Source organism: Chiloscyllium plagiosum, chromosome 10, assembly GCF_004010195.1.
Source record: "Chiloscyllium plagiosum isolate BGI_BamShark_2017 chromosome 10, ASM401019v2, whole genome shotgun sequence".
Taxonomy (NCBI): Eukaryota; Metazoa; Chordata; class Chondrichthyes; order Orectolobiformes; family Hemiscylliidae; genus Chiloscyllium; species Chiloscyllium plagiosum.
The window spans coordinates 7,479,372-7,492,308 of NC_057719.1; the positions used below are offsets into that span (position 1 = coordinate 7,479,372).

The following is a 12,937-nucleotide window of genomic DNA, read 5'->3' on the forward strand; positions in this document are numbered from 1 at the left end:
CCAGCAATACATTTTTACCTATGCTGCCTGACCTGCTGGGCTTTTCCAGCAACACATTTTCAGCTATGCTGCCTGACCTGCTGCGCTTTTCCAGCAATACATTTTCAGCTGCTGCCTGACCTGCTGCGCTTTTCCAGCAACACATTTTCAGCTTGCTGCCTGACCTGCGCTTTTCCAGCAACACATTTTCAGCTCCTTGGATGCTGCCTGACCTGCTGCGCTTTTCCAGCAACACATTTTCAGCTCCTTGGATGCTGCCTGACGTGCTGTGCTTTTCCAGCAATACATTTTCAGCTCCTTGAATGCTGCCTGACCTGCTGCGCTTTTCCAGCAACACATTTTCAGCTCCTTGGATGCTGCCTGACCTGCTGTGCTTTTCCAGCAACACATTTTCAGCTTGCTGCCTGACCTGCTGCGCTTTTCCAGCAACACATTTCCACCTATGCTGCCTGACCTGCTGCGCCTTTCCAGCAACACATTTTCAGCTGCTGCCTGACCTGCTGTGCTTTTCCAGCAACACATTTTCAGCAAATAATGAGATGCTAGTCATGGAAATAAGGTAGTTGCTGCTCATTAGCGAGATTCTGAACTCACCACTTAAACTTTAAGGAGAAAATGGTAAACACCTCCGTCTTCATTGCGATTCTGATTTTTCATTCTTGGGTATTTTCCCACATTTCTCCTTGCCCGTACCACTCGAGAGTGGAAAATTTGGCCCATTGTATTTTGTAAATCTGCCAAGTCTAGATCAAACAGTTGAGTGGTCTGACTACCTTTCAATGCTGCTAGCACTATGCCCCATATTTACTTGTACACTTTGGACATTTTACACTAGAAACGTAAAACTGAATTTTTTTTCTAAGGAGGTTCAAAAATTGGAGCTGTGGAATTTTTGGCCATTTTCTACAACCAATGAATAGGGTAACTTAAAACCAGAATCTGGTTACTGATGATGGTTACAGTTTTTTCAAAATATTATTTTCATGTTGCAACAAAGGTGATTATTAATGCTGCTTAAGAGAACGACACACGATTGCACTACAAGATTCAGATGGTGCATTGCTCATCTAAATATCAATCATTTTTCAATCTCAAAATCCCACGTTCATGGACCAGTATTGGTTGCTTGCACTGCGCTGGATTGTAATGGATATTTTTCATTGCGTAGTCACCATGGCAACTGCAATAAGTAAAATGGTTTGTCATTCTTATGGATGTGTTTTAACCTGCTTATGAATAGGTGAGCTGGATGTGGTTAATATTGCACATTCCAGAATATTGCCGGAAGCCTGTAGAAAATAAAGATTGAGTGACAATGCAGCTGTCTGTTGAGAACAAAACTTGTTTCTCTGGATCCTACGCACTCTAAGCCGAACTAATGAAGAGGCCAGGTGAAGGCCAACAAGCCATTTCTTTATGGGACAAAAGTCATGTTCTGAGAAACTTATAAAACTGGCAGAATAAATTTTCATTATCAATTGTGTCTTTGGTACAATCGTAATTTTCAAATCTCTGATGATATTTGGAAAGATTTGCCTTTATTGTCTGTTGATAACCATTCTCCTAGGTTTTAAACCTCTAAAATTGTAAATCTGTGCTAAAGCATCACTATTCATAGAGTCATACAGTCATAGAAATGTACAGCACGTAAACAGACCCTACAGTCCAACTTGTCCATGTCGACTAGATATCCCAACCCAATCTAGTCCCACCTGCCAGCACCTGGCCCATATCCCTCCAAACCCTCCCTATTTATTTACCTATTGAGATGCTTTTTAAATGTCGCAATTGTACTACCCTCCACCACTTCCTCTGGCAGCCGATTCCACACCTGCACCACCCTCTGCGTGAAAAAGTTGCCTCGGTCCCTTTTATTATCTTTCCCCTCTCACCCTTAACCTTAACCTTATTCCTGATGAAGGGCTTTTGCCCGAAACGTCGATTTTGCCTGTCCTCAGATGCTGCCTGAATTGCTGTGCTCTTCCAGCACCACTGATCCAGAATCTGGTTTCCAGCATCTGCAGTCATTGTTTTTACCTCTTAACCTATGCACTCTAGTTCTGGACATCCCCACCCTAGGGAAAAGACTTTGCCTATTTATCATATTCATTCCCCTCATGATTTTGTAAACCTCTGTAAGGTCATCTCTCAGCCTCCGACGCTCCAGGGAAATCAGCCCTAGCCTATTCAGCGTCTCCCTGTACCTCAAATCCTCCAACCCTGGCAACATCCTTGTAAATCTTTTCAGAACTGTTTCAAGTTTCACAACATCCTTCCAATAGGAAGGAGACCAGAATTGCATGCAATATTCCAAAAATGGCCTAACCAACGTCCTGTACAGCCGTGACATGACCTCCCTACTCCTGCACTCAGTACACTGACCAATAAAGAAAGCATACTAAGAAATAAATCCTTTAATTTATTTCCCTTCTGTACAATAATCATTCTCTGATTCTATAAAGGCGGGGAAGTGGCTCTGAGTACATGTTTTTACAAAAGTTGAATGATTTAGCATAACTACTAAAATAGTGGTCAATCTCCGGTAGATATCAAAAATCATTCTTTGTGATGTGCACAGACACGTGAAGTTGACAGTTGTTTTCAATGGTGTACTATTAGATTTCTCTGCCAAAAATCAGGGGTAGACTTATACATGAGATACAAAATAAATTGTTTTTGGCCCTAAGTCAATCTGAGATATCTACATTCTTTATGTACACCACCTGGTCACTGCAGAAGTCAAATTTGCCCTGGTGCAAGCCTTGTTATTGATAGAACAGTAGAATGGCACACTATTGAAGGCAGCTGTTCAGTTTCTGATATCTGTGCATGTCAATTGTGATGTTAAGGCTACCATGTCACCAGTGCATGCTGATCTTTTTTGTATCAGTTTTAGGGATTGAGTTGGCAGGATCTGTCTTCAAACTGGCAAGTCTGCGATAGCAAGACGGTGGATGATGGTTTTCAACTCCTCAGCTATAACTTGTGCAAAATTGACATCGGCTTTTTGGCTAAAAGTCAAGTCTCAGAAGCCAATATTAATTTTACTGAAATTTTGGGCAGGAACACTTCCCTTTGACCATATGGAGGCTGAAAGTTTGTGAAATGGCTTTGTTGTAACTCTAGCTCAGCCACACCATTTGTTTTCAATTTCTAAAAATTAATTCACAGGACGTCATTAGCTGCATCAACATTTATTGCCCATCACTATTGGTGATGGTGAGCTGCCTCCTTGAACCACTTCTGTGCTCTTGGTGTCAGTGCACCTACAATTCTGTTAGGAATTAAAGCAAGCAAGCATCGTGATGACCCATGCTGATAATTGATGGTTCTATACTTAAACAGAGCTAGGTGGGGAACAGAATGGCTCATTTGCAGAATTATGAGGAAGGAGAGAGGCAGCAAACTGAGGAAGCTCAATGGCGCAATCACTTTCTCATCTCCACTGCCAGAATTCCCTGAGGCATCCCGCTAAAGTTCTGCAGAGAAACATTATTCCCAGCAAACAAGAGGAAGAGACCATCCTCTTTGAAATAAAAACTGGCATTTTTTTAAGTGCCTGTGAAAGTGAACAACAGAAATTTGTTACAAGAGTTGGATGCAGTTCTGAAAGAGACTTGATGATCTTATCAGGACCTTGCAACTCCATTAATTCCACATTCTCCAGACATCTACTCATATTATCAGATCCAGGTAAGGATGCCACATTTTCTGCCTGCAAGGACAGTTGACTGATGGCTTTTGATAACAATTAACAGTGGCTACATGGTCACCATTCACAACTTTTTATTCCAGATTTTCATTGATATCAAATTACACCATCCACCACAGTGGAATTTAACTCATCCCCACAATAAAGCCTCGAGTTCTTGGTTACTAGTCCAGTGACTGTCAGTAGAAAATAGCTTTTCATTCTCATCTATGTCAATGGGAAATTCTGTGCTTACAACAATATATTTGGAGGAACCTTTTTTTCTGTGATGAAGTTGAATTGCATCAAGCCATTATGTGATCCAATTTAGCAGAACCGGTTTTAATCTGCTATGCTGTAAAAATACGGGATCCTTGCTACATAGGAGACAGCCTTTATGAATGAAAGGAATTACTTCTGCATTTAACATACCACCGTTCATGTGAGCTATAGAGGAAGGAGGTTGTGCTTCCTATTGGTAAAGCAACATATTAGAGACCCATCCCTTTTTACTCTTTTCTATCTGTGAGGCTTATTATATATCTATTGGATGGGTGCATTCTCAGCCATGACAATGTTATGTGGGAACTGCTGTCCTATATATTGCTAACAGAATTCCAGTGTTAGCTGATTCAATATCTAGCACTGCTGAAAATTGAGCTTTAATGCATTTGGAACTCAATATCAGAATGGAAAATCCAAGGACAGATTTTGTCAAGTATTTTGCAGTTGGGAGACCCGCCAAGGATCTCAAACAGACAGTTTCTTTAGAAAAGTTTAAAAAATTTTGACTTATTTTCTGGATTTGCAATAAAATTTGATTCTGTTTGTACTGCATGTACCCATTGAGAACTTAAAGATTCTCAGTCCCCCCAGATTTCAGTTATCCCACTGAACTAACTCTTGGACTGTGACTCTGCAGCCTTTGGTTCTTGACACATCTCATGATTATTTCTGACTGGAACCTTCTCTGTTTTACAGTCTATCCAGGCTAGCACCCTGAATAACTATGACCAAAATGCACGATAGATCTTTCCTTGTCAGCCTGTAAGATCTAACTTCTAATAGAAATTACTCATTCCCACATCCAAAATTGTTAGAATCATAAATTGGATACAGCACAGAATGAGACTAATATGCTTTATGGTTGCTAAAGTTCAAAATAATTGCACCTTTAGACTCAAAATGCTGGAACTTCATTGGGTGTATTTCTTGCAGCTTTCCATGTGGCTGATGGACTATCAGCTGATTGCTCGTCACCTGACCTCAATGCATCGATAAATGTACCCAAGAGGTATATTTGCATAGTATTTGGTTCTCAGCTTTTGAAGACAAGTCCCACTGAAAAGTTTGTTTGTTGCACGCCAACTATATTTCATAAACAGAAGGATACTAACTTGCTATATAGAAGTTGTTCAGCCCATCATATCCCTGCCAACTCTCTGAAAAGGTTATAGAGTCATGCAGTCCTACAGCATGGAGACAGGCCCTTTTGCCCAAACTGGTCCATGCTGACCAAAATGTCCATCTATGCTAATCCTACTTCCCTGCACTTGGCCCATATCCTTCTAACCCTTTCCTGTCCATGTATTTGTCCAAATGCCTTTTAAATGTTGTTAATGTATCCACCTCAACAACCTCCACTGGCAGCTCTTTCCATATGTGTACCACCCTCTGTGCAAAAAACATTGCCCCTCAGGTTCCCTTTTATTCTTTCCCCTCTCACCTTAAACCGATGCCCTCTAGTCCGTGATTCCCCAACCCTGGGAAAAAGACTGAGTGCATTCACCCTTTCCATGCCTCTCATGATCTAATGCACCTCTATAAGGTGTCCCCTTAGCCTCCTACGATCTAAAGTAAGAAGTCCTAGCTTGTCCAACCTCTCCCTATAACTCAGGAGGAGAAAGTGAGCACTGCAGATGCTGGAGATCAGAGTTGAGAGTGTAATGCTGGAAAAGCACAGTTGGTCAGGCAGCATCTGAGGAGTAGGAGAATCGACATTTTGAGTATAAACTCTTCAGTGGGATTCCTGATGAAGAACTTATGCTCAAGAGGTTGATTCTCCTACTCCTCAGATGCTGTCTGACTGGCTTTGTTTTTCCAGCACCATGCTCTCGACTTTCCCTATAACCCAGACCATTGAGTCCTGGTGACATCCTTGGAAATTTCTTCTGCATTCTTTCCAGTTCAATAACATCCTTCCTATAGCAAAGTGACCAAAACTGAACACAATACTCCAAGTGCAGCCTCACCAACGTCCTGTACAACTGCAAAATAACTTCCCAACTTCTATACTCAGTGCCCTGACTGATGAAGGACAGTGTGCCAAAAGTCGTCTTCACTGATCTGTCTACCTGTGAATTCACTTTCAGAAAACCAAGCACCTGAGTGGTGCCTCTATTCCACTACACTCCTTAAGGCCATACTATTCACCATGAAACTCTTACCTTGATTGTACTTTCGAAAATGCAAGACTTCATACTTATCTATATGAAACACCATTTGCTATTTTTCAGCCCACTTCCCCAGCTGATCAAGGTCCTGCTGCAATTTCTGACCACCTTTCTCACTGTCCACAATACTGCCTATTTTAGTGTCATCTGCAAACTTACTAATCATGCCTTGTACATTCTCATTCAAATCATTGATACAGATAACAAAAAGGTAATGGGCCCAGCACCAACTCCTGAGGCACTCCACTGATCGCAGGCTTCCAGTCCTACAAGCATCCTTTCACTAATACCCTGTACCATCAAGCCAATTGTGTATCCAATTTGTCCGGGCCCCCTGGATTCCACGCAGTCTAACCTTTGAGAGCAGCCTACCATGTGGATCCTTATCAAAGGCCTTACTGAAATCCATATTGACTTTGTCCAGCACCCTGCCCTCTTCAACCTTCGTGATCACCTCATCAAAGAACTGTAACAAATTTGTGAGGCATGGTTGCCCAAGCATAAAGCTGTTCTGACTGTTCCTAATCAAACCATGTATTTCCAAATGCATGTATATTTTAGCTCAGAATCTTCTCAAATAATTTACCCAGGTCTACAGATCGCCTTCTTGAAAAAGGACACAACATTCACTACCCTCCAGTATCTGAGACCTCATACGGAATGATGATGCAAAAATATCAACCAGGGCTCCGGCACTTTCTTCTCTATCCTGTAGCAGTACTCTTGGATATATCTGTGTGGTGCTGGAATCACCATAGGAATGATGAGCTTATGCTCAAAATGTTGACTCACCTGCTGTTCAGATGCTGCCTGACCGGCTGTGCTTTTCCAGCACCACACTTTTTGTCTCTGATCTCCAGCATCTGCAGTTCTCATTTTCTCTCTGTTGGATATATCTGGTCAGGATGAGGAGATTTATCCACCTTCATATATTCTAATACATCGAACACCTCCTCTACTGTGATATATTGTCCCCAAGATATGATCACTAAACTTCCCCAAGGTCAATTAGCTCCATCATCTTTTGACCTGTTTCCCCATAACCCATGACCATATTGTTTCTGTGAGTGGCAGCATTAACAAAATACGTTTTGTTGTGCGATTGCACAATTGAGCATTTGGCTGATGGATTTGCACTTTATAAGTGAAATTGCAGTTATAAAATAATGTAGTTTATGTACTGCCACTGCAATTAACACAACAAAATTAGCAATTTTTTTTCGTTTAAACGTTTCTGATTCTCTAGTCTTAATGAAGGGATGAATAGGTTGAAATCTTGTAAAAATTAATTTCTGTCAACCTTGCCAAGCTTTTTCGTATGTTGTGGGTGTGTCAGGTTGTCTTTAAATGTTTGACTTGAGCAATTAAATGCTAGCCGTGTCCTCGGCAGACTCAAGTCTTTGTCATGCATGCAGCGTGTATAAACTCATCACATGACAAGAGAAACGATAGTGTCAGAAAGGATCTGTTGGGAAACAAACTAGAACCTTGTGAAAACAGATCCTAAGTTTGGGTCTTCAGTAAGTACTTAGACCACCTTTTCCCAAAGAACTTTCTAATTCAAGTTTTTTTGTAACCTGTAAAGTAAGTTTTGTTGAAACAGAGAATGTTAGATCTTCGGAGTATCTTCGGAGCATTGGCATTTTAATTTTTGAGCTCATGTTAGCACGAAAAAAATGTTTATTTTGATTTTTTTTACATTTTATGTCAGTAGTCTAGTGAAGTATAGGTGGTGATTTCTGCATTGTTGTGGTTCATCTGAGTTGTAAAATGATTTTTTAAAAAATCTGCTTGTTACTGTTTGAATCTTTAGCTATTTGAAGTAGAAATGAACAGCTTGTGCTTGGTATGAGAATAATGTAGCACAGAAGCAAACATTTAAATTGTTTTATGGGATTTGTGGAACATAAAAGATTTTTCCCATATATTTACGGATTGTTTCGGTTGGGATACAAATTGGGTTTTGTGCTTTGAAGAATGGACAAGCGAATGTTTGTGGGCTTCTGTAGGAGTTTTAATGAATTCGATGCTTTTTTTTTTATAAATCTGAGCCTTGTGTATTCATGAGATTGATGTATTAGCCAGCTGGAATGTTTAAAAGACTGGGAGAGACTGCAGCCTAATCTAGAAGAATTGAGTTGCTGATTTATATTGCCGTCAGCGCTTAGCAACAGGTTCAGCTTTTTTTTTCTTCAGTACTGCTCACTTGTTAGAAACAGCTGAAGAACTCTTACTCGGCCGGGTTTCAGTGCAGACATGTCAGCTTTCAACTTCTGTAACTTCGACAGTATTATGGTCTTATTGCCAATTATCAGATGATTCTCACAACAGCTGTAGTTTATTATAATGTTAAAATTTTGAAAAATATTAACTGATGTCCATTTTCACTTTTGTGTTATTGTTTTAAGTATTTCCCAACCATTTCTAGTTATCCTGGTGAATTTGTAGCGTCATTTTCAGAGGGCAGTACATTTCAGCAATGACTTTTTCAACAATGGTCATTTAAGATGTGTGGGAAAAATTACTTTCCTGAATTACGTTTTCCACAAAGAATGCCAGAAAGTCTGTGTTGTTGATGCTACCTGTAAATAATAAAGTAGAAAATACTTCCATTGCATGATATATTTTTGCTTTTGTTGATGATGCCATGTTATATAGTTAAGTATCTGGCAGCAGACAGATCATTGCAGTCAAAGGAATCTCAAGAAATTAAGACATTGCACAAAGAAATTATGCTGGATAATCTAAAGGTAATATAAAATGAAATGGGAAGGAATAAATGTGACCACAATAGATATCTGTCTGTAAAATGAAAAAGGCAACAATTTCGTGGGGTTAGAAATAATTTGACAAAGATTTTTGCTCACTTATGCTGCAAGGCTAATCAAGTCTGAGGAATTCCTAATTAATTATTTTTACTCTCACATAGTTGGAACATTTGAAGCACTGGAGAGAGTTTGAATGAAGGACACATGAGTTTGTTATTCTTGGGACTTGGCACAGATAGAATGGGTCGAATGGCTGCCTCTGTGCTGTTTGTTCTATGATTTTATAATAAATTAGAAGAAGACTTTGAAGATTTTGTAAGAGGAAGGAAAGTTGAGATTTAATGAACAAAATGATTCTTTTATTCTCCATTTCTCAGTTGACTTGGCTGAGGCTGGTAAACCTTTGATGTGATACTTGAGTATGAAGGTGTAGTATTAGGATAGTTGTTTGTTGGGCTCCTAAATGTGAGGAAATACAATAGTTTATAACAGCAAGTTGTTTTGTTTGTTATTTAATTGTATAACAGTACATCATAGCTGGACATTATCAGCATGAGGATGCATTTCAAAAAATGGTTATTTGAAATGCAGGAGCATCTTGAATATTTACAATGAGATATTATAAGACCAGTTGAGAGCCTTCCCAGGTCGTAACGCATGGTCTGATGGCTCTGGGTTCAGCAGGTAATCATTTATATTATTTTGAACTTATGCAAGAAAAAGGGACAGATATCTAGTTTCTGGCACTGGATGGAAGAAAATTACACAGTAAAGACCGAATGTGGCTTCACAGCTGATATTCTGTGTGACGTTATAACTCTAAAAGCATAATTATTAAATTCTTTGGATTCTCCAAGTTACCTACTCTTTTCAAATTAAATCTAGACCTCAGTCTTTGATTTTTATCCTTTAATTTCAATCTACATGCTTTCTCCTGAAAGACCAAGCAAGTAAAGACTTTCAGCCAAAGACTTAAATCTACAGAACAGCAAGCTTATACATGTTCAATGCGTAGGAGATGAAAGTGTAATATGGCTGCAAGTACGTACTCTACTGCTATATACTTTCATTAATCATCCTGTAAAACACTGTACCTTGAAGCGCTATATCAAGATAAAATTATTACAATTCCAATAAATATATTTCAGTGTTTTTAGCTATAATCTAATTAAGTGAAAACGGCAAGAATTAAAATATAAAAAAGAAACAGGGAATACTGGAGAAACTGGAGAAACCCAGCAGGTCTGGGAGCATCTGTGAGAAAAACAGAAGTAACATATGAGTGTTGTTCAGAACTGTTTCAGAGTTGAACCACTGTTCTTAAGAGTCATATCAGACTTGAAATGTTAATTCTGTTTTTCTCATCACACATGCTTTCAGACCTGCTAAATTTTTCCAGTATTCTGTTCGTTTCAGATTTCCAGCATCTGAAAATTTTGCTTTTTAGTCCATTAAAATTTAATGTGGAAAAACACAGTAATATTAATAATTGCAGTAAATATAAATGTTTATCAATAAATGATAAAGTTGCTAATTGAACAGATTACATATTTTGTAATGTTAGGTAAACATAAATATTTTTGAGCTTTTCAAATCCACATCGTTATTTACGTTATTTAAACTGCCTCCTGCCAAAAGCAAAGACACAAAATCAAGAAATAGAGTCCTGAAGTCTGTTTTTGTTTATTAAATAGGGCATATATGGTACATTTACTGAGTTTGTATAAAAGAGAAGCTCTGAAATGCCACTTGATGATGTTCGAATGAACACTCCTCCCACAAAGTTCACCATTTCAACTGTGCTATCATGTCAAGAAAGTCACAACAATGAATGCAAAGGCAAGAACAAGATTCTATAGGCTAATCATCGGTCCTGTTAATGAAAAGCATAGAGATGGTTTCGATCAAAACTAGAAAGGAAAGAGAAATTGGAGCATTCACAACAGAAAACCCACATCAGATCTAATTATAGCTGCATTGCTAAATAATGAGTTTTGAGAAGAGTTGTAGCTCAGGTTGAGGTTTTGGATGTAGGTTTGCTCGCTGAACTGCAAGGTTCAATTCCAGACGTTTTGTTACCCGACTAGGTAACATCTTCAGTGGGCTCAGGCGGAGCAATGCTGAAAATTCCTGCTTTCTACTTATATGTTTGGGTTTCTTTGGGTTGTAAATGACGTTAGTTTTGCTCATTGTCTGTATGGGGTCTGCTGTTTTAGTGTGTTGGTGGGTTTGTGGGCTACCATGATGCCAATGGGTCTGAGTAGAATGGCAGTCATTTCAGAGATGTCTTTGGTGTAAGGGAGGGTGGCTAGGCTTTCTGACGTGTTTTGTCTGCTTGTTTGGGTTTGTTGCTGAGAAATCGGCGGACTGTGTTCATTGGGTACCCATCCTTTTTGAATACACATAATCGGTGATTTTCCTCTGCTCTGCGTAGTTCCTCTGTGCTACAGTGTATGTTAGCTCGTTGAAATAATGTTCTGATGCAGCTTTGTTTGTGGGTGTTGGGATGATTGCTTCTGTAGTTCAATATTTGTTCTGTATGTGTTGTTTTTCTGTAGCTGCTAGTTTGAAGTTCCCCATTGGCTGTTCGCTCTACTGTGACATCTAGAAATTACAGTTTGTTGGTGTTTTCCTCCTTTTTTCGTGAATTTTATGCCAGTAAGGGTATTATTGATGGTCTTGAAGGTTTCCTCTAACTTGTTTCATTTAGTGATCACAAAGGTGTCATCCACATAGCGGACCCAGAGTTTGGGTTGGATGGTTGGCAGAGCAGTTTGCTCAAGACTCTGCATTACTCCTACAACCACCTGATGAAGGAGCGGTGCTTCGAAAGCAAGTGCTTCCAATTAAACCTATTGGACTATAACCTGGTGTTGTGTGATCTTTAACTTTGTACATCCAAGTCCAACACCTGCATTTCCAAATCATAAGAGCCTTGGTTTTGTCAATAACTTCGCTTTTAGATACAATAGAATCAAGCACATGAATTTGTTGAGAAATATGCATTAGTCATACTGTGGTGCTATAGTCTCTTAATATGTGAAAATGGGATTGTAGCTAAATTCTTTGCATTGTTTTTAATTGAATAAAAGTGCTCTTGAATATGAGAAAATAATAATGTTTAAAACTCCACTTTTCTGGGGGTTATCTGAATGTGAACTTGATATAAATCATTATAAAAATGTCCTCAAATTGTCACTAAATTCCAAGAAATGGATCCATCCATACTGATCCCCTCAGATCTATCTTTTAAGTTCTTTATGCTGGTAGTTACTGGAAGAAATGAAAAGATGGTAAGTGTTTCAGCCCCAGAATGCATGCTTGGTTGAGTCCAACAAACGTTAAATTGGAGATGTAATCTACATACAGTAGATTACAATCATTGCAACACAGTAACAAAAACAAATGGCAAAATGAAATGATTTCAAGTTTCCTAGCATTCTTATTTAATTTTAATGTAAAAATAATTCTCAACCTTCCACGTTTATATTTACTAGAACCTGGTTGTTTTCTCTCAATGCATAACAAAGCACTGATTGATACAAGGGAAAATTTTATAGCTTGCAGAAAGATGTGGATTTTTAAATTGAAAATGTTTGGCCATGCAATGTACAATATTTCTTCAAAAACAAAGTTTTGTTTTGTAAGAAGCTAATCCTTGTTTTTGAGATATTGCTAGGCTTGGGATTTTCTGTTTTGTGAATAGATAATTATGATTTTGATGCCCTTGGTGGTAGCATCAACTAAAATTTGGCGACAGAGGAAGGAAAGTCATGACAACCTTGGAGAGGATCAATCCTCAGCAGCAAAAATATTCACTGTGGTGGAATGCGGCTACAGCTGTTAACAGTCTGGCAGACTTGGCTCCAGTATTATTGGGTAGGTTTTAGGAAGCAGTGCTAAAGAAATTCACACACACACACACACACACACACACACACACACACCACTCTCTGCCATCGTGAGGCAACCCTCTGCTATCTTCAGGACATGGCCTCAAGAGGCGATCTGCCTGCTGGATCGTG

The 12,937-nt window shown here is 39.1% G+C and overlaps 1 protein-coding gene across 6 annotated transcripts in view; it reads left to right on the forward strand.

Moving 5' to 3' along the window:
* Nucleotides 1–12,937, forward strand: part of ston2 (stonin 2) — a 139,745-nt gene that overhangs the window by 105,513 nt on the left and 21,295 nt on the right. The window contains exon 1 of one of the 6 annotated variants that reach the window (XM_043696976.1): nt 7,535–7,664. The exons of 4 other annotated variants lie outside the window; for them this stretch is intronic. Coding sequence is in view for 1 of the 2 variants with exons in the window: in XM_043696974.1 (XP_043552909.1) it covers nt 12,686–12,791 (106 nt within the window). In the remaining variant the exon portion in view is untranslated. Of the gene's footprint in view, nt 1–7,534; nt 7,665–12,654; nt 12,792–12,937 lie in introns of those variants that run through there. One more of the 6 variants, XM_043696974.1, reaches the window with a different exon arrangement.